This window comes from Rhinopithecus roxellana, chromosome 19 (assembly GCF_007565055.1).
Source record: "Rhinopithecus roxellana isolate Shanxi Qingling chromosome 19, ASM756505v1, whole genome shotgun sequence".
Taxonomy (NCBI): Eukaryota; Metazoa; Chordata; class Mammalia; order Primates; family Cercopithecidae; genus Rhinopithecus; species Rhinopithecus roxellana.
This window is the reverse complement of record NC_044567.1, coordinates 55205536-55224966: the sequence shown is the minus strand read 5'-3', so window position 1 is coordinate 55224966 and position 19431 is coordinate 55205536. Positions and strand designations below refer to the sequence as shown.

General features: G+C 55.6%; 3 protein-coding genes across 4 annotated transcripts in view; all 3 read left to right on the top strand.

The window, feature by feature from the left end:
• The first annotated feature begins 2694 nt into the window (after positions 1-2694).
• On the top strand, positions 2695-16472 carry DPH1 (diphthamide biosynthesis 1). 2 transcript variants are annotated; one of them, XM_030922775.1, is made up of 15 exons: positions 2695-2777; positions 4783-4874; positions 6015-6167; positions 6289-6352; positions 6505-6796; positions 8518-8639; positions 9076-9233; positions 9382-9503; positions 11962-12030; positions 12451-12607; positions 12738-12838; positions 13658-13736; positions 14047-14187; positions 14361-14468; positions 15193-16472. In XM_030922775.1, the coding sequence occupies exons 5-14, from the start codon at positions 6657-6659 to the stop codon at positions 14448-14450; spliced, it is 1179 nt and encodes a 392-aa protein (XP_030778635.1). In that variant the 5' UTR covers positions 2695-2777; positions 4783-4874; positions 6015-6167; positions 6289-6352; positions 6505-6656; the 3' UTR covers positions 14451-14468; positions 15193-16472. The 2 variants fall into 2 exon arrangements, with proteins under 2 accessions (XP_030778635.1, XP_010386806.1); XM_010388504.2 differs by lacking the exon at positions 6505-6796 and having other exon boundaries at positions 2701-2777.
• Positions 10127-19431, top strand: part of HIC1 (HIC ZBTB transcriptional repressor 1) — a 22495-nt gene continuing 13190 nt past the window's right edge. The window contains exon 1 of the mRNA XM_010388505.2: positions 10127-10137. The gene's annotated coding sequence lies outside the window, so the exon portion shown is untranslated. The remainder of the gene's footprint in view (positions 10138-19431) is intronic.
• On the top strand, positions 14468-16003 carry OVCA2 (OVCA2 serine hydrolase domain containing). The gene is made up of 2 exons (XM_010388502.2): positions 14468-14824; positions 15193-16003. The coding sequence occupies exons 1-2, from the start codon at positions 14641-14643 to the stop codon at positions 15690-15692; spliced, it is 684 nt and encodes a 227-aa protein (XP_010386804.2). The 5' UTR covers positions 14468-14640; the 3' UTR covers positions 15693-16003.

Sequence of the window (19431 nt, the reverse complement as noted above, 5' to 3'; positions counted from 1 at the left end):
TGAGGCATTCCTTCTCTTAGCCACCAGCTGCAAGGCAGTGCTGACGCCACTGCCTGCCTGAGCCCCGACACTGGGAGCTTGAGAGGTCCTCTTGTCAGTACACCGAGGCCCAGAGAGGATGAACAACTTGCTCAATGTCACATCACAGATCAACAATAAAGTGTGGGCCTGACTCAGGGCCTGAATGTGGGATAATTCTCCTTCCACCTCCCCAAGCCGCCTCCCCATGACCCCCTAGCCCACAAACTCTAGCATCTTAGGAAAAGTTGGCTGGGGCTGGGCGTGAGTGTGAGAAGCAGAGTTATTTCAGGCCTCAGGAGGGCTGGGTGCTGCCTTGGAGTCCAGCCAGGGGGTGGGGATGAGTGAAGGCGGGTGTTGTGGTGTAATGTGGGGGTGCGCTGTGCCCGCCTTCTTGTCAGGCAGTAATTACTCAGACTGCTGAGTAACTCAGGCAGGGAGACCCCCACAGACAGATGGAGGTGTCCTCGGCCCAAGCTGAATGGCAGCCCCCAGTGTCCTGCACTACGGGGTCTTGAGGAAGCATTCTCACGGCTGTTCTTCACATCCAGTTCTCCTAGACATCACCTGGCTTCCTAATGGGTGCCAGAGCAGTTCATTGGGCACAGTGGATACGGGGCGATGTTACAAGAGGATGGGACGTTTGCCATCAACAGGCCCCACCTCTGATGAGGGAAAGGTCCCAAGGGATATGGCGCCTGCTAGGGAGAAGCCATTGCTCAGTTGGAGCCAATCCTTTCCCCTTGAAACTCGATGCTGCAGCCAGAGCTAAGGCTGTCCACAGGCTGGGCAGTGGTGTCCTGAGAAAGGAGAGGCTGAGTGAGCTCCTGGAATTCAGATCTTGCACCTGGGGATCCGGAGAAGATGAGGGGAGATGGAAAGGTCCAGTTTGGATGCTTATCGAGTTGAGGGGAGTGTTCCTGGGACCCACAGTGGTCACGTTTCTGTCTAGAGCTACCTGTCCTAACAGTGCTGATGGCCTGAGGTGCAGAGCACTGACCCTTGGATCAATCCCCGCCTGCCCGGCCATTCCTCCTCCCTGGGCAGCCTCCCAGGCAGGGCCTGTCTCTGGCTGCTTGTTTTCACTTCTCCCTGCACCTTAATTAGGGGTTTCCAAGCACGGAGGGCCTCTGGGGGAGCTCGAGGCCACAGAGCTGACTTAAAGGGCTAGCTGTGCTCACAGCACCACCACAGAGAGAAGAAGAGGACGCCAGGGGACTGGGTAGACCGTCTGCCCTGACCATTGTTCTGCAGGACATCTGCTGAGGGCCAGTCCTGCAGGTACTTTGCTCTTCCAAAGGTCAAAGCCGTTTCACTGGCTGTCTTCTCTTTGGGGTCTCCTGGGCTCTGTCAGTGATCAGGAGAAAGACGAGCCCTGAGGGGCAGGGCAAAGGTTGGCCAGGGTCCAGAACAGTTAGACATCACAGTCCTCAACTGCCCACCCTCCCAGGAAAGCACCCTCAGGCTGCGGGCCTTCCCCAAAAGTGCAGTTTCCCCCATGTGAACCTTCTACAGGGTCTACACGGTGGATTCTAAAGGTGATAAGGGCTGGGTGCAGCGGCTCACGTCTGTAATCCCAGCACTTTGGGAGGCCAAAGTGGGAGGATTGCTTGAGTCCAGAGGTTCAAGACCAGCCTGGGCAAAACAGTGAAACCTTATCTCTACTAAAAACAAAAAACTTAACTGAAGGTACGCTTGTGGTCCTGGGTACTCAGGGGGCTGAGGCAGGAAGATGGCTTGAGCACAGAAGATTGAGACTGCTGTGAACAATGATCGCACCACTGCACTCCAGCCTGGGCAACAGACCAAGATCCTATCTCAAAAAAAACATTTTTTTTTGGGCCGGGCGCGGTGGCTCAAGCCTGTAATCCCAGCACTTTGGGAGGCCGAGATGGGCGGATCACGAGGTCAGGAGATCGAGACCATCCTGGCTAACACGGTGAAACCCCGTCTCTACTAAAAAATACAAAAAAACTAGCCGGGCGAGGTGGCGGGCGCCTGTAGTCCCAGCTACTCGGAGGCTGAGGCAGGAGAATGGCATAAACCCGGGAGGCGGAGCTTGCAGTGAGCTGAGAACCGGCCACTGCACTCCAGCCTGGGCGACAGAGCAAGACTCCGTCTCAAAAAAAAAAAAAAAACAAAAAAACATTTTTTTTTAAGGTGATAAGGGCGATCCAGAAACCTGCACCAAGACTCTTAACTTGGAGTTAGGCTGGTGGTCCCTGAGTTCTGTCCTGCCGGACAGTGGGGTCCCCCTAGGTAGGGAACGTGGCCCCACACGGCGGCCGAGTGACCGGCCACCGCTTACCAGGAGGGGGAGACTGGCAGGGGGTCTGAAGGAAGATCTGGTGGGTGTCCCCCTTCACAAGACTCGGCCTGCAAAGCTCGTGCAGGGAGTTAGCACATAGGAGAGCTCTGGTCCGGGAGTGGCAGGCTCGTGCACGGCCAGGGAGAGGAGTGGGAGACTGAGTCGCAGGGAGAGGGCAACTGCAGTGGTCGGGGACCACTAGGGAATCCTGAGTCCCGGCATTCTGGGCTGGGGTGGAGCTCCGTATAGCCCCGCCCCTAGCTCCTCCTTTATGGCCCCGCCCAGCGGGTATCCCCGCCCCCCGCTGACCGATCGGCGATCGATCGCAATGTCTGCGCTCTCCGCGTTCTTCCAGCGCTGTCTTTTCAGTACGACGCGCGCAGGCAAGTGATGGCGGCGGTGGTTGCGTTCGCGGCAGCGGAGCAGGGCGGCCGAAACGGCCCTGGCAGAGGTGGGTACTGCAACGCTGCGCCCTCCAGACCTCGCATCTCGGGGCGGGGCCCCCCAGTTAGGGACAGGACCAACCCCCTTTAACGGCGGCAGCGTCTTTCTCCTCTAGACCCCGCTGTTAGTCGCCTTAGGCCGCTGTCACCAGCTGGGGGTCGCTGTCAACCGGGGCCCAGGGGTACCAGTCTTTTGCAGCTTTAGGGCGCGACCGAGAGCAGCCCTTAATCCTCAAATCGGAAACTACAGCCTTGCCTTGGCGGGCAGACGGACGCAGGAAGATTGACGGATAAAACGGACTCGACGGGGAGGGAAGGGGCCAGGCCAGTTGCAGCGGGCATTTTACGAGTGCGCCCTCAGAAAATGTTTTCAGGGAAGAGGCACAAGGTTTCATTCGCCAGGCATTAACTGAGCGCCCACCGAATGCCAGGCCTGCGCTGGGTGCAGGTACTGGGATCAGAGATCTCAGTCTACTGGGGGAATGTTAATGTAAACATATAGCCTTGTGATAAAGGAGGAGGTGCCTCCTGGCCCCTGGGACACATTGAAGGGCTAACGTTAGCAGCTCCTACACCCCAACGACCACTAGGGACTTGTCAGAGGAGGATCTGTGATGGGCCTAGGAAGCCTAGGCTGATTGTCCAAGGCTTTTGAAACAACTGACCAAAAACCATAGCAGTGGTTCAAATCTGGTCTCGGTCCCGGCCTGCCAGACTAGATCTCCACTGGATCATCCCCACCTCCGCCCACACAGTGGGTGAAACCTCACATCTGGGCGGATCCCTCCTATCATAGCGTGGGGCCCTAGCAGAAGTTGTGGCACACAGTACAGTCTCAATACATATTCGTTGAATAAGTTAATTTCTTGCCTTTTCATATCCTCAGACTGGCTCCTAAAGAGATATGGGGGTTGAACTAAGCTTAATGTGGGGTCAGGGCATAGTGGCTTACACCTTTAGTCTGAGCACTTTGGGAGGCTGAGGAGGATTGTGTGAGCCCAGGAATTCCACACCAGTCTGGGGGACCCTGTATGCACAAAAAAATTAAAAAATAGCCGTGCGTGGCCAGGCGCAGTGGCTCACACCTGTAATCCCAGCACTCTGGGAGGCAGAGGGGGGCAGATCACCTGAGGTCAGGAGTTCAAGACCAGCCTGGCCAACATGGTGAAACCCTGTCTCTACTAAAAATACAAAAATTAGCCAGTCCTGGTGGCACATGCCTGTAATCCCAGCTACTTGGGAGGCTGAGGCAGGAGAATTGCTTGAGCCCGGGAGGCTGAGCTTGCAGTGAGTTGAGATCGCACCACTGCACTCCAGCCTGGCGGACAGAGTGAGACTCTGCCTAAAAAAAAAAAAAAAAAAAAAAGCCGTGTGTCTTGGCACGTGCCTGTGGTCCTAGCTACTGGGGAGGCTGAGGTGGGAGGATTATCGATTGAGCCCAGGAGGTCGAGGCTGCAGTGTACCATGACTGCGCCCCTGCACTCCAGCCTGGGTGATGGAGTGAGACCCTGCCTTAAAAAATAATAAGCTGAACTGTGGGGAACAGGGTGAGACCAGAGTAAGGGCTGCAGTCTTGCTAAGCGCTACGGTTTCCCCTTTACTCCAGGAGTTGTAATTATGTATAAACCTGTCTTTGCTAGACTGCTGGTCCCTAAGGGACAAGGTCACTTTTCTGTCCTTACTGGTACGTCCACCACCCTGACTCAAGTGTTCTTTCCATCCTTCCTGATTTAAGAGTAAGGAGGAGCAATGGGACAGCTAAGTCCGTGTACGATGTTTATTTCCCTTTTACATGAGGAGAGGTAAGCATGAAAGAATTAACCAGTGTGGCCGTAGTCAGTGGGATTCGGAGTAAGGAGGGCAGTCTTTTAAGTTAGCATTCGTGTGTAATGGTTTGCTTATAGACCTTATATCTAGAAGCTCAGAACTTCAAGGTATCCTCAGGAGGTGGGAGAGGGAGACATTCTCCCAGGCTGGCTGGGCTGGCTAGACTGACTCTTGGGTTTTCCTCAGGGCTGTTCTCTATCAAGGAGCAGCATGTGGACTCAGACTCATTCTTTGCTCCTTAGCCCCCTGGTGTCGCCTCTACTCTCCTGAGGAAGAAGGTGAGCCATATTCTATTCATGGGCTCAAGTCTTCCATTCCCAGTAATCTCACAACATGGAAATTACACTGGTTACCTTCTGGCTTAATGAATTGTCTCTACCTTCGGGATGAATTCAGTGACAACGAAAGCTGGGCCAACCCCCTTGGTGTCTGGATCTGGCCCTTAAACTCGGTGGAGTTAACAGCTTAGCTGGGTCTTGTTACTGAACTCAACTTGGGTCTCCCCGTCCTCACAAAGCAAAGCCAAATACTGACATTGAGATTTGCAGGGAGAGAACAACCATTTATGGTAAGGCGCCAAGCAGGGAGACTGGGCAGCTAAGGCTTGAGACCTAAACTCCCTGATGGCTTACAAGCAAAGGGTTTTTATTTTTTAAATTTTATTTATTTATTTATTTATTTTGAGATGGAGTCTCGCTCTGTTGCCCAGGCTGGAGTGCAGTGGCGCAGTCTTGGCTCACTGCAAGCTCCGCCTCCCGGGTTCACGCCCTTCTCCTGCCTCAGCCTCCTGAGTAGCTGGGATTACAGGCGCCCGCCACCACTCCCAGCTAAGTTTTTGTATTTTTAGTAGAGACGGGTTTCGCCTTGCTAGCCAGGATGGTCTCAATATCCTGACCTCGTGATCCGCCCGCCTCAGTCTCCCAGCACTTTGGGATTCCAGGCGTGAGCTGCCGCCTGGCTTTTTAAAGGCTGGGCTGCAGGGGGTCTTTAAAGTGAATTAAGGGCTGGGGAATTTCTGGAAGTTTCTTACCTACTTTCTGGCTTCAGTCTGTCTTAGGTCTTACATGACAGCAATTAGTTGGCATTTTTCATCTGGTGGGGGGTCCTGGTTTCTGAAAAATGACTTAGGGATATATGTCAAGATGTTCTCTTTAGTTCCTATGGGGAACCAGACATCTCATGACTCTGACTTGAGTGACTGTTGTTTATTATCTTCTTGTTTAGCAAGTTACTGACTTCCCTAATTGCTGGTTATAGGGCTAGCTAAGAGGCCTGGGACTTTTCTTGAGATGACTCAAAATTTTTTATTTCTATGCTTGAGTGGGGGCACTGACAGACCCTGAAAAGGGGTACCTATTCCACCTCAGTCTGGCTGCAGCCAAAGACAGACACCAGCTCAGGCCTTGTATCCATTCTAGTTCGGGCCCCTCGGGGCCGTGTGGCCAGTCAGATCCCCCCTGAGATCCTGAAGAACCCCCAGCTGCAGGCGGCAATCCAGGTCCTGCCTTCCAACTACAACTTTGAGATCCCCAAGACCATCTGGAGGATCCAACAAGCCCAGGCCAAGAAGGGTGAGCCCGTGATCCTTGAGCTGGGGTGGGGGTGGGGGGCTGCCTGGCCCAGATGGGACAGCATCCCCCTTGCAGCCCCTTCCTAGCCCTCCATGCCTCACGTCTTTGCTCTGTCTCACAGTGGCCTTGCAAATGCCGGAAGGCCTCCTCCTCTTTGCCTGTACCATTGTGGATATCTTGGAAAGGTGAGGTTTGGGACCCTGAAGAAGAGGCTGAGCCAGGCTGCTCCCATCCCCTATGCTCATTACCCGGGTGGGTAATGCCCGGGTGGCGGGCATGTTTTCCTTCTGGACCTCCACCGTCCCCCTTTCCCTCCCACAACCATGCACACACTAAGGGAGAACCCGAAACAGATCTCCAGCTTGCTGAGGCCCTGCGTGTCCCTGCAAATCTCTCCTCCCTAAACATTTGGGACAGAGAAAGAAACCAATCCCAGTGTCTTCAAAGCTGCGCCAGAGCAGGTGGTAGGACCCAGGGAGGAACCTGGGAATGCTCCAAGCTGCCCCTGAAATGTGCGGAGTGGTCAGGGAGAGGTCTGCCGGTGGGCGCGGCGGGGGCACCTTTTCCTCGGGCACATTTGGAGAAGTAGAGCAAGGATGGGTTTGGAGCACGGAGGTGTCCGGGAGAAGGTATTCAGTTCCTCTACATCCTACCCCTGTCACTGTAAGGTTCTGCAATACAATGAGCCATCCTTGGTGGGGAGGGTGAGAGCTTAGCCATCTGGAACCAGCACAGGAACAGGGGAGGGGAACGAAGAAAGGGGAGGTCATCCCATGCTGGGAACCTCCCACTCCCCTGCTGCCCCCTCCCCCTCCCTTCCCTGCTCCCCTATCCCCCTCCCCTGCTCCCCCTCCCCCTTCCCTCTTGCCCCCTCCCCCTCTCCCCCCTCTGCCCCCCCTCCTGCTCCCTCCCCCTCCCCTGCTGCCCCATCCCCTCCCCTGCTCCTCCTTCCCCTCCTCTGTTCCCCCTTCCCCTCCCCTGCTCCCCCATCCTCCTGCCCTGCTGTCCCATCCTGCTCTCCCTCCCCTGCTCTCCCTCCCCTGCTCTCCCTCCCCTGCTCCCCCTCCCCTGCTCCCCCTCCCCTGCTCCCCCTGCCTCCCTTGTTGCCCCTCCCCCTCCACTGTTGCCCTTCTCCTGCTCCCCCCTCCCCTGCCGCCCCCTCCCCCTCCTCTGCTCCCCCCTCCCCCCCGTTGCCCCCTCCCCCTCCCCTGCTGCCTCCTCCCCCCCAATCCTGTTACCACAAACTGACTTCCCTGCTCCTACTCTCTTGCCCCTTGGGGATGCTCTCTGGGGCTCAGGCCAATTTGCATACATTTTAATCTATAAAAAATTAAGTGCTCTGGCTGACTCAGATGCCTGGGCTGCATTCTAAGGAGCTGAATAATCTGCTTCTGGGCACAGCCTGATTTGGGGAAGGGGGTGGAGGAGGGGGTGACTAGCAGGAGCTCAACTCTTCCACTGCCACACCCCCAGGGGAAGGATGGGGGGACCCCAGTCACTGAGCCAGGCTCCACACCCCAAGTGTGAGTCTCTTCCAAGAAAGAGGGGGTTCTCCTCCATTCCTAAGGTAAGTTTAGGGGTACAGGGTCTTCCCCACCCACATCTTCCCCACCCACGTCTTCCCCACCCACGTCTTCCCCACCCACCCCCTCCCCCAGTGATTCTGGCCTGGCAGCCGATCCCACGGCAGTGTTCTGGCCACAGCCTCCTCTTCCTGAGGCAGGAGGCGTGTAGGTGGCGCCATGTGCTGTGGGGGACCTGTGCCTGGGTCCCCCCATCCTGGGCACTAAGGGCCGTGCCTATGGTGGGGAGGGAGTGGGGGTCCAGGCGAGAGGGCCTTGCCTGTGGTGGGGAGGGAGTGGGGGCCCTGCCTGTGGTGGGGAGGAAGTGGGGGTCCTGTGATGGGGAGGGAGTGGGGGTCCGGGCGAGATGGGGGCTGTGTGTATCCATACAGCCACACCTATGCCCACCGCAGCACTCAGCATGGGAGTGAGGACCTTTGCGTGTGTGTGCGTGCTCACTGCTCTGGGTGGGTGAGTCAGGGCAGGGGGCATCTGTCTTTTGACCCCATGTGTGCCGGACTGAGGGCTGGGGTCCCTCCTGCAGCCTGAGCCTGGGCAGAGGAATGAGGGTCCTCGTGCAGCAACAGTTCCAGGAGCGGTTGCCAGGCTGGGGGAGGTGGCAGCTGTGCCCCTCCTACTCTTTGTTGGCAGAAGTGGCAGCTGCCAACCCAAGGAACTGGAGAAGTAGAGAGAGAGGAGCTGGGCCCTGAGACACCCTCCCAGCATTGGGTCTCTCCCACCCCACTCCCTGTGTCCTTGTCCCACTGTCCCCCCCACCCCCCTGACAGGTTCACGGAGGCTGAAGTGATGGTGATGGGTGACGTGACCTATGGGGCTTGCTGTGTGGATGACTTCACAGCGAGGGCCCTGGGAGCTGACTTCTTGGTGCACTACGGCCACAGTTGCCTGGGTATGGCGGGGCCAGGACATCTGGACGGTGGCGGGGCTGGCAGGGAGGCAGGCTGCACACTCATCTTCCCCATGGCAGTGGCTTCTTGTCCTGCTTGGAGACATGAGGTCCCTCCTGGTTTCTGGGGTGGCCTCTGCCTGCCTGCTCTGCAGGTAGATCTTTCCTTTGGATTTGGTTGCCTTGGCAACTGTGCTGTGTCCCAGATGCGGGTGTTTGAAAGGCTGCTGGTCGTAGAGCAGGCCAGGCCCTGACCGGGTGACAGAGACGTCCGATTGAGAAGGAGCTTCTAGGGGACCGGTGACCCCCTCTTCTCCTACCCTACCCTTTTACCCCCAGGCTGAAGCCACTGGGCCTGGTTGCTCAGAGACCTGAGCCTGGGCCAGACCCTCTGCTGCTCCTGCCTCCCAAACAGCCCCTGAACTCCTCCCTCCCGCAGTTCCCATGGACACCTCGGCCCAAGACTTCCGGGTGCTGTACGTCTTTGTGGACATCCGGATAGACACTACCCACCTCCTGGACTCTCTCCGCCTCACCTTTCCCCCAGCCACTGCCCTTGCTCTGGTCAGCACCATTCAGTTTGTGTCGACCTTGCAGGTGAGTGGAACGAGGATCCTCGGCCTCCCGCAGGGTGGACAGCAGCCACTCTCTGGCTGTTGCTGGATCCCCAGGTGCTCCAGGCTGTTTCTCAGCCCTGGCTCTCCTGCCCCAGCCACTGGCTTCCCTTCCCTTGTCATTCCTACAGGCAGCCGCCCAGGAGCTGAAAGCTGAGTACCGTGTGAGTGTCCCACAGTGCAAGCCCCTGTCCCCTGGAGAGATTCTGGGCTGCACATCCCCCCGACTGCCCAAAGAAGTGGAGGCCGTTGTGTAAGTTAAAAATGGGGGCCAAGTAAGTCCTAGAGACATGAGTGTATCCTGGGAGGGAGCCTGAGGTTCATCATCCAGGAAGGAAATCAAATCTAATGTTCCTTACCTGCCCAAGGTCACACTGCAAGGTGGGGACCAAACAGGGACCAGACTTCAGGTTTACTGTCGCTTTCTCCATTGCCCAGTCCACCACCCAGAAGGCTGTGCAGGGTGGGGACAGGAGTCAGAGGGCCTGATGCGGGGGATGAGGGTGGGCTGGAAATGGTGGGAATGTAATTGGAGAAGATGGATGGGCACGCCCAGGCTGCAGCCCCATTAATTTACCATCCGGACAGCTAACAAGCAGAAGCAGTGTGTCTCCTGCCGCCTAATTATTTTAGGTAATGGAAATGCTTAATGTTGTGTGAATGCAGCCAGCGTGAGAGCCGACAGCTCCCCCGACTGGGACCAGAGAAGGGAGCCCTGTTCCTTACTAATGTCTGGGAGGGAAGGGCACACTCCCTGACTTAGTCCCACCTCTGGGGCTTCAGAGGCTGTTCCCACAGGCCTGACATCCCTGCGCCTAGACAGGTCCACATCAGGGCCTTCCCCAGCCCAGACCTGGCAGCCCTGCTCCCTGAGCCGAATTCCCCCTGTGCCCGCGCCACTCAGTTTCTACCCTTGGGGGCTTCAAAGTGTATGTTGGAGGGAGGGACACCCTGAGTGTTAGCCATTCATCAGAATGAAGTGTGGTCTCCAAGAGGGAGAGAAGGAGCTGCCACAGGCAGGTTATCTTCCACACTCTGGAGTCTTCAGGGCTGGGAAGCTACTGTCAGGGACAGCATGTCTGCGGGCACACTTGGTACAGCCTGGGGTGGAGCCTCAGATACACTGCTTCCTCGCTGTTTAATATTAGGCAAGTCTCTTAACATCCCTGAGCCTCAGTTGTATCTTCTGTAAAATGGGTATACTATACGTATCTTGGAGGATGAGTAGACAGGACTGCGTGAACTAATTCACTTCAGGTACTTAGTCTATGCCTGGTACATAGAAGGCACAAGTCCAATAAACAGTAGCTGTTGGCCGGGTGTGGTGGCTCATGCCTATAATCCCAACACTTTGGGAGGCCAAGGCAGGAGAATTGCTTATGTCCAGGAGTCTGAGACCAGCCTGGGCAACATAATGAAACCCTGTTCTCTCAAAAAAAAAAAAAAAAAAAAATGAGAAAGGAAAAAGAAAGAAGAAAAATTGGCTGGGTATGGTGTCCATGCCTGTAGTCCCAGCTATTCAGGAGGCTTAGGTGAGAGGATCGCTTGAGCCTGGGAGGTCGAGGCTGCAGTGAGCCATGATTGAATCACTCAGGCTTGGCGACAGAGTAAGACCCTGTCTGAAAACAACAACAACAAAAAAATTAAAATGAGGTAGCTATTATAACTCAGTAACTGGGCGCAAGAGCTAGTTTGTGCAGAAAGTAGCCGTTGTATGCCCTGCAACCTCATGTACAGCATAGATCAGAGGTCCCCAACCCCTGGTCCCATGGCCTGTTAGGAACCCTGCCGCACAGTGGAAGGTGAGGGTGGGCCAGCCAGCATGACCGCCTGAGCTCCACCTCCTGTCAGATCCACCGCGGCATGAGATTCTCGTAGCGCAAACCCTGTCGTGACCTGTGTGTGTGAGGGTTCTAGGTTGCATGATCCTTATGAGATTCTAATGCCTGATGATCTGAGGTGGGACAGTTTCATCCTGAAACCATCCCCCACTCCCACCCGTGTCTGTGAAAAACTGTCTTCCACAGTGCCAGAAATGTTGGTTACTTGAACACGACTGTCCACATCTGTATTGAGCTTGTAAAGGAGAATCTGTTCCCCAACTTCCAAATGAGGATCTCTAGAACCCCAGGTGGCCTCACCATGGCCGGGCTGCTCCTTCACTCTTCCCTAGAAGCTTGGGGTGGGACAGTTCTTAGATTCTGCATTATGTAAATAGAGTCATCAAATTCAAACTCCTTATCTCACATGTGAGAAAACCAAGGCTCCAAGAGGTGAAATGATGGCTTGTTCCAGTTTACACAGAGTCACAGCACAGCCAGCCGTGAACTCAGTCCTCTGGACTTTTTTTTTGAGACAGTCTCGCTCTGTTGCCCAGGCTGGAGTGCAGTGGTGCACTCTCAGCTCACTGCAGCCTCCGCCTCCCGGGTTCAAGTGATTCTTCTGCCTCAGACTCCCCAGTAGCTGGGACTACAGGTGCATGCCACCATGCCCAGCTAAGTTTTTGTATTTTTAGTAGAGACGGGGTTTCACCTTGCCAGCCAGGATGGTGTTGATCTCCTGACCTCGTCATCCGCCTGCCTCGGCCTCCCAAAGTGCTGGGATTACAGGCGTGCGCCACCATGCCCGGCCAGCCCTGTGGACTTCTAAACCAGCGAGTGCCTCTTCTGCTGCCCCAAACCACACTTACAGCCTCCTTTCCACCCCTGCAGGTATCTTGGAGATGGCCGCTTCCATCTGGAGTCTGTCATGGTTGCCAACCCCAATGTCCCAGCCTACCGGTATGGGCTGGGCCGGGCTGGGCTGACCAGCTGGTGTGGGGTGAGATTCCCTGCCACTGAGGCCCTCAATGGGTTGCATCCCCATTTCCTGGCCACTAAGCCACCAGCCCTAAGGGTCTGAGGCACTTGGGCCCTGGATCTGGGCATTAGCTCCAGGGCTGCTGTTGCGTACCCGTCTCCTGGGGTTTCCACTGAGATCCTAAAGCTGCCGTCTCTTGTGTTTGCCCCAGCTGTGGGACAGGTCTTCCTAATGACAATCCCCGCTCTTGCCTCTGTTCCTAATTACCTGTGTGGGGCCTAAAGGTTCAGGAGCCCGTGGGGCCTAAAGGTTCAGGAGCCCACGGGGCTGAGTCAGGAGCTGTGTGCACAGTCGTAGTCCCCACGGTGGCTGCACTGTGACCCTGACTGCTGCTTTTCCAGGTATGACCCGTACAGCAAAGTCCTGTCCAGAGAGCACTATGACCACCAGCGCATGCGGGCCGCTCGCCAGGAAGCCATAGCCACCGCCCGCTCCGCTAAGTCCTGGGGCCTTATTCTGGGCACTCTGGGCCGCCAGGGCAGTCCTAAGATCCTGGAGGTCAGTGGGCTCAGGACAGCCTCTGGAGGAGGGCAGTGGCTGGGAACACAGCTGGGAAAACCTGTAGGCCACAGGTTCAGCTTTGGCTGCTTGACCAGGTGACCCCCACCCTGTCTCCCTCTCCCAACAGCACCTGGAATCTCGACTCCAAGCCTTGGGCCTTTCCTTCGTGAGGCTGCTCCTCTCTGAGATCTTCCCCAGCAAGCTTAGCCTACTTCCCGAGGTGGATGTGTGAGTTTCCCCACCTTACTTGCTTGGCTATGACCGGGTAAAGAAGCTTAGAAGCTGGGTCTTGCCCATCTCGTCTTGAAGGCTGAGCCAACAGGAATTGCTTCCATGGCCATGGAATTTTTTTTTTTTTTTTTTTTTTTTTTTTGAGACGGAGTCTCGCTCTGTCGCCCAGGCTGGAGTGCACTGGCTGGATCTCGGCTCACTGCAAGCTCCGCCTCCCAGGTTTATGCCATTCTCCTGCCTCAGCCTCCCGAGTAGCTGGGACTACAGGTGCCCGCCACCTCGCCCAGCTAGTTTTTTGTATTTTTTAGTAGAAACGGGGTTTCACCGTGTTAGCCAGGATGGTCTCGATCTCCTGACCTCGTGATCCGCCCGTCTCGGCCTCCCAAAGTGCTGGGATTACAGGCTTGAGCCACCGCGCCAGGCCTAGCCATGGAATTTTAATGTTTACAGAGACCTCCCTGGGAGGGCTAACTGGGTCATCCCTGCTTTGGGACTCTGGGGCTCAGAGACAATGGCAGCATCACGTTTGTCCTTGTGAGATGCGTTTGAGTGGTGGCTGACACCTGCCCTGTACCAGGTACTAAATTTGGTTCTGGGGGTACTATCATCAGTGAGCTGCCCTGGAAAGCTTTCGGCAGAGGAAACAGGAGAAAACACACAAGAATACGGTATTCCAAACAGCAGTGGGTCACTGTCTTTACTTTAGGATTCATAAAGCCTGTTAATGAATGGGTGTGCTGGGGCACTGTCATGGTCTTCAGCATGCTGCTGGCAGAGGAGGCCCTTCCTAGGGTCTGACCTGGCTTCCCTTTTCAGGTGGGTGCAGGTGGCATGTCCACGTCTCTCCATTGACTGGGGCACAGCCTTCCCCAAGCCGCTGCTGACACCCTATGAGGTAACACCAAGCTCTGGGAGAGAGTGGGTTTTAGACATGGTTCTCAAAGGCGAGGTCCGCAGTGGAGTGGTGTGGGTGGGCAGCATTTCGCTATGTTCATAGATTCCGGAGGCTGACTGTCTCCATTTCTCCAACGGAGTCACCTCCTAGCTGTGTAGCCTCAGGCAAGGCCCTGAACCTCTCTGAACCACACATTTCCCTTCTGTGGTAGGGGACAGTGTGCCCTTCACAGGCCATCGTGAGGACTGAATTCAGTAATCCAGGAGCAGAGAAACACTGGCAAATGTGATTGTCCGCACCCCTCCCCTAGGCGGCCGTGGCTCTGAGGGACATTCCCTGGCAGCAGCCCTACCCGATGGACTTCTACGCTGGCAGCTCCTTGGGGCCCTGGACGGTGAACCACGGCCTGGACCGGCGTCCCCAGACCCCGGGCCGACCCGCGCGGGGGAAGGTAGGCGGGGGCTGCCAGGAGGGAGGAGAGACCGCGCTTGGGCACTGGCCGCCTCCCTGGCGACACGAGCCGAGGCCGCCGCCCTGCGACCGCGGCGGGAAATGCACAGGAGCGGAGCGGAGGGAAATGCAGGGTCGCAGAAACGAGACCCTGACCAAAGTCTGCAACCTCAGGTGCAGGAGGGGTCCACGCATCCCCCTTCAGCCGTGGCTTGCGAGGACTGCAGCTGCAGAGACAAGAAGGTGGCGCCGCTTGCTCCTTGACAAGCTCCGGGGCCTCAGGTATCCGCCCTTGCTCTGGCTGCGCCACGCTCTTTGCCGTTGTCATGGGAACGCCTTGGCGCTCCGAGGCCCGCCTTCGGGGTGTTGCGGGCGGTTGGCTCCGCCCTTTGCATTCTACTTCCGGTCGGGGAAAGACCGCTTCCGGTGCTTCCGTCGCTCCTTGCCGGTCATAATGGCTGCGCAGCGACCCCTGCGGGTCCTGTGCCTGGCGGGCTTCCGGCAGAGCGAGCGGGGCTTCCGCGAGAAGACCGGGGCGCTGAGGAAGGCGCTGCGGGGTCGCGCAGGGCTCGTGTGCCTCAGCGGCCCGCACCCGGTCCCCGACGCCCCGGGCCCCGAGGGCGCCAGATCAGACTTCGGTGAGACAAGCCCTGCTCCGGAAATACACTGTTTTCTCCCTCTTGTTTCGTCCCCTCGACACCCCTCAGCATCCCCCACCCTGCGTCCACCCTCATTCCTCCCACCCAGTCCACACCCTTCGTTTCTCGCCCCCATACCCATACCCTCTTGCTCAAACTGCAGCCTGTCCTCCCAGGCTTCCGCCTTCGTCGTCTTCCTCCGCTGTCTCCTGTTCAGGCCAATCCATTCCCCGCCTCTCATTTCCCCCAGACTTTCGCGTCAATTCCCTCTTTTCCTGTGGTCTGGAACCCTCCCGCCCTTTCTCATTTCTTTCCTTCCTGGAGCCTCCCATGCCCTAATCCCATCCTCTTTCCCCATATCGCTGTAGGGTCCTGCCCTCCAGAGGAGCAGCCTCGAGGCTGGTGGTTTTCAGAGCAGGAGGCGGACGTTTTCTCCGCATTGGAAGAGCCCGCCGTATGCAGGGGCCTGGAGGAATCCCTGGGGATGGTGGCACAGGCACTCAACAGGCTGGGGCCTTTTGACGGCCTTCTTGGTTTCAGCCAAGGGGCTGCGCTAGCAGCCTTTGTATGTGCCCTGGGCCAGGCAGGCGATCCCCGCTTCCCCTTGCCACGGTTTATCATCTTGGTATCTGGTTTCTGTCCCCGGGGCCTTGGGTTCAAGGAATCCATCCTGCAAAGGCCCTTGTCATTGCCTTCACTGCATGTTTTCGGGGACACTGACAAAGTCATCCCCTCTCAGGAAAGTATGCAATTGGCCAGCCGATTCCCCGGAGCCATTACCCTCACCCACTCTGGTGGCCACTTCATTCCAGCAGCTGCATCCCAGCGTCAGGCCTACCTCAAGTTCTTGGACCAGTTTGCAGAGTGAAAGATAAGAAATGTCTCTGCTCCTACATCCAGCTCCTCTTGGGGTAGCCTCCGTCATCTGTGCCCTCCCAGGGCCCTCCACTGCTGTGAGTGCGCCTCACTAGGACCAGTTAAGAGACAACTATCAATTCTTGAGACCCAAATTATATGGGCCCTGCCTTGTATTGAAGACAAGGGGAGCACAAGGCCTTAATGGACATTGACTTGTGAACCTCAAACATGAAAATGGAGAGCCCTGGATTAGGAGGGTGACCTGGGGAAGACAGAGGCTGGCACCATGGTGACTGCCACATAATAAAGTGGTGATTTCGATTTTGAGCATCTTTTTCCTAGTACACACACACAAAATTTTATAATGGAAGTCGGTTTCTTGGCCATCTACATGGTCTTATGGGCAGCACCAAGCAGGGAGATGTTTCCAGTTGTGAGTCCCAGGACAAGCTCGTGCATGGGTGCACATACTGACACGTTATTGGTGGAAGTTTGAAGGCCCAAACTGAAGGGAAGGAGGCCTCAGTGGCACAATCAGGGAGGAATATACATCTGAGAAGTTTTGGGAAGACATCACCTGCAAGGCTGCCTGAACCACAGTAGCAGTTCAGTCTTCTCTACCCAGATCACCGAGAGTTGTGTGGTGGTCTTCTCTCAAAACCTGGCTGTGTTCCCTGCTTCTCCCTAAGTGCTCTAACCTCGCTGAACTATGAGCTTGAAGGGTGGTTGATGCCAGACCTTGGGTGGAGGCCAGAGACAGTACAGAATAAACAGCCTCTTCCTAAATTGATCCCATCTTCAGGGTTTCTGAGATTGATGCCATTCTTTAGTGACTACAGCCAAGGCCTAAGCAATCCAGCTGGTTTTCTCTTTGGGGAGTATAGTTAGTTGTTCTTGGATACTTTGAGGATTGTTGAGTTTTTTTTTTTTTTTTTTTTTTTTTTTTTTTTTTTTTTTGAGACAGGCTCACTCTGTCACCCAGGCTGGGGAGCACTGGCCAAGATCCTGGCCCACTGCAACCTTGACCTCCTGAGTTCACGCAATTCTGTCTCAGCCTCCTGAGTAGCTGGCATTACAGGCATGCGCCACCATGCCTGGCTAATTTCTATATTTTTTTGTAGAGAGAGGGTTTTGCCATGTTGCCCAGGCTGATCTCAAACTCTTTAGCTCAAACAATCCACCTGCCTCAGCCTCCCAAAGTGCTAGAATTATAGGCCTGAGCCACTACACCTAGCTAGGATTGCCCACTCTTTCTTCTCTTTACTTTTTTTTTTTTTTTTTTTTGAGACGTAGTCTTGCTCTGCCACCCAGGCTGGAGTGCAGTGGCCGGATCTCAGCTCAGCTCACTGCAAGCTCCGCCTCCCGGGTTTACGCCATTCTCCTGCCTCAGCCTCCCGAGTAGCTGGGACTACAGGCGCCCGCCTCGTCGCCCGGCTAGTTTTTTGTATTTTTAAGTAGAGACGGTTTCACCGTATTAGCCAGGATGGTCTCGATCTCCTGACCTCGTGATCCGCCCGTCTCGGCCTCCCAAAGTGCTGGGATTACAGGTTTGAGCCACCGCGCCCGGCCCCCCTCTTTACTTTTAAAGACAAGGTCTGGGCTGGGCACGGTGGCTCATGCCTGTAATCCCAGCACTTTGGGAGGCCGAGCGAGGCGGGCGAATCACAAGATCAGGAGATCGAGACCATCCTGGCTAACGTGGTGAAACCCCGTCTCTACTAAAAATACAAAAAATTAGCCGGGCGTGGTGGTGGGCGCCTGTAGTCCCAGCCACTTCGGGAGGCTGAGGCAGGAGAATCGCTCGAACACGGGAGGCAGAGCTTGCAGTGAGCCGAGATTGTGCCACTGCACTCCAGCCTGGGCGACAGAGAGAGACTCCATCTGAAAATAAATAAAGACAAGGTCTGACTCTATCACCCAGGCTGGAGTGCAGTGGCACCGTCTTGATGGCCTCCGCCTCCTGGGCTGAAGCCATCCATCCTCCCACCTCAGCCTCCCAAGTAGCTGGGGCTGCAGGTGCACATCACCATGCCTGGCTAATTTTTGTATTTTTTGTAGAGAAGGGTTTCACCATCTTGTGTGTGATGGTCTCCAACTTGTGAGCTCAAGCAATCCACCTGTCCCAGCCTCCCAAAGTGCTGGAATTAGAGGCGTGAGCCACCTCACCTGGCCAGTTGCCCACTCTTAACGATTTGCCTCCCATGTCCAGTGCCACCTGACAGCCACCCCCCTCCCTCCCCCCACACTCTGTTTTCTGACTTCCTGCCTTTGCAAGACAAGAAGCCTGTTCTTTTTCTGGAAGATCACACCAACTCCTGTTTAGCCCCCAGGCATCGTTGCCAGGGAGCTAAGCAACTGAGCGGGAATTGTGGTCAGGGACACAGTACAAATACTCCAGCCCATTTTTCTGACAACCAGACCGATATCCCTTAGGTTACCGAAAGTTCCAGGTTCCTCACTACAGAGAGTAGCTGTCCAAAATTCAAAACAAAACAAAACCAAACCAGGAATTATCCACCCAGGGACCCAGTTATTGGGTGTGGAAAGTGTGTGTGGGGAGGGGTGGGAGGTGGTTCTCCCTTGCTGCAGTTGGCTTCTGCCTTGCTGTTTTAAGGAAACTTCTCCTTCAGCAAAAGGAGATTTGGGGATTCATTGATTACACAGACTGGTATCTGACCCATTGAATTTTAGAAAAACTTCTGATTTAAAGTTTCAGAAATTGCACAGAAAAATCCAGATTTCTGGCTTCTCTGGAAATGATAGATTTGCAGTTCAGGGCTCCCATATCCTCATGGCAGTCAGAGGTTGCCCCCTTGGGCACAGTCCCAAGAGGTGAACATGACTTGCATACCCAGCTGCTTGGGATTATTGAGGATGAAAGTAGCGAGAGGGGGAGAAATATTGGGGAGTGAATTTTAAGCCAAGGCTTAACATTAGAAGTGGGGTGGGCACAGCCCAGCAGTAGTAGGTGGAGCAGAAGGGCTCCTGGTCGGGGTGAGGATTCCTCCTGAGAACCATAGTGTCCAAGCTAGAGGGAAACATGGCGTCCACTAGTTCTCAACAAGTGGAACAGGTCACTTCCCATCATGCCATCCAGGAGCAAGAGAGACTCTTAGGGGGTTGTGCCCTCTCCCCACCCTCAATGCACAGAGTCTGTGTACAATTTACATCCAGATCATTTGTTAAAACCTGAATTCTGGCCCTGCGCGGTGGTTCATGCCTGTGATGCCAGCACTCTGGGAGGCCGAGGTGGGCGGATCACCTGAGGTCGGGAGTTTGAGGCCAGCCAGATTAACAGAGAAAAACTGTCTCTGCTAAAAATTAGCTGGGCATGGTGGCGCATGCCTGTAATCCCAGCTACTCGGGAGGCTGAGGCAGGAGAATCGCTTGAACCTGGGAGGCAAAGGTTGCAGTAAGCCAAGATGGCGCTGTTGCACTCCAGCCTGGGCAACAAGAGCAAAACTCCGTCTCAAAAAAAAAATAATAATAATAAGTAACTGGGTGTGGTGGCATGCACCTGTAATCCTAGCTACTTGGGAGGCTGAGGTGGGAGAATCGCTTGAAGCCGGGAGGTGGAGGTTGCAGTGAGCCGACACTGTGCCACTGCACTCCAGCTTGGGTGGCAGAGGGAGACTCCGTCTCAAAAAAAAAAAAACCAACTTCAATTATGGGGCCAACTCCAGATGTACTCAGTCAGATTCACTGGGACCCAGGAATCTGCATTTTGGCAAATTGCCCCCATCATTCCC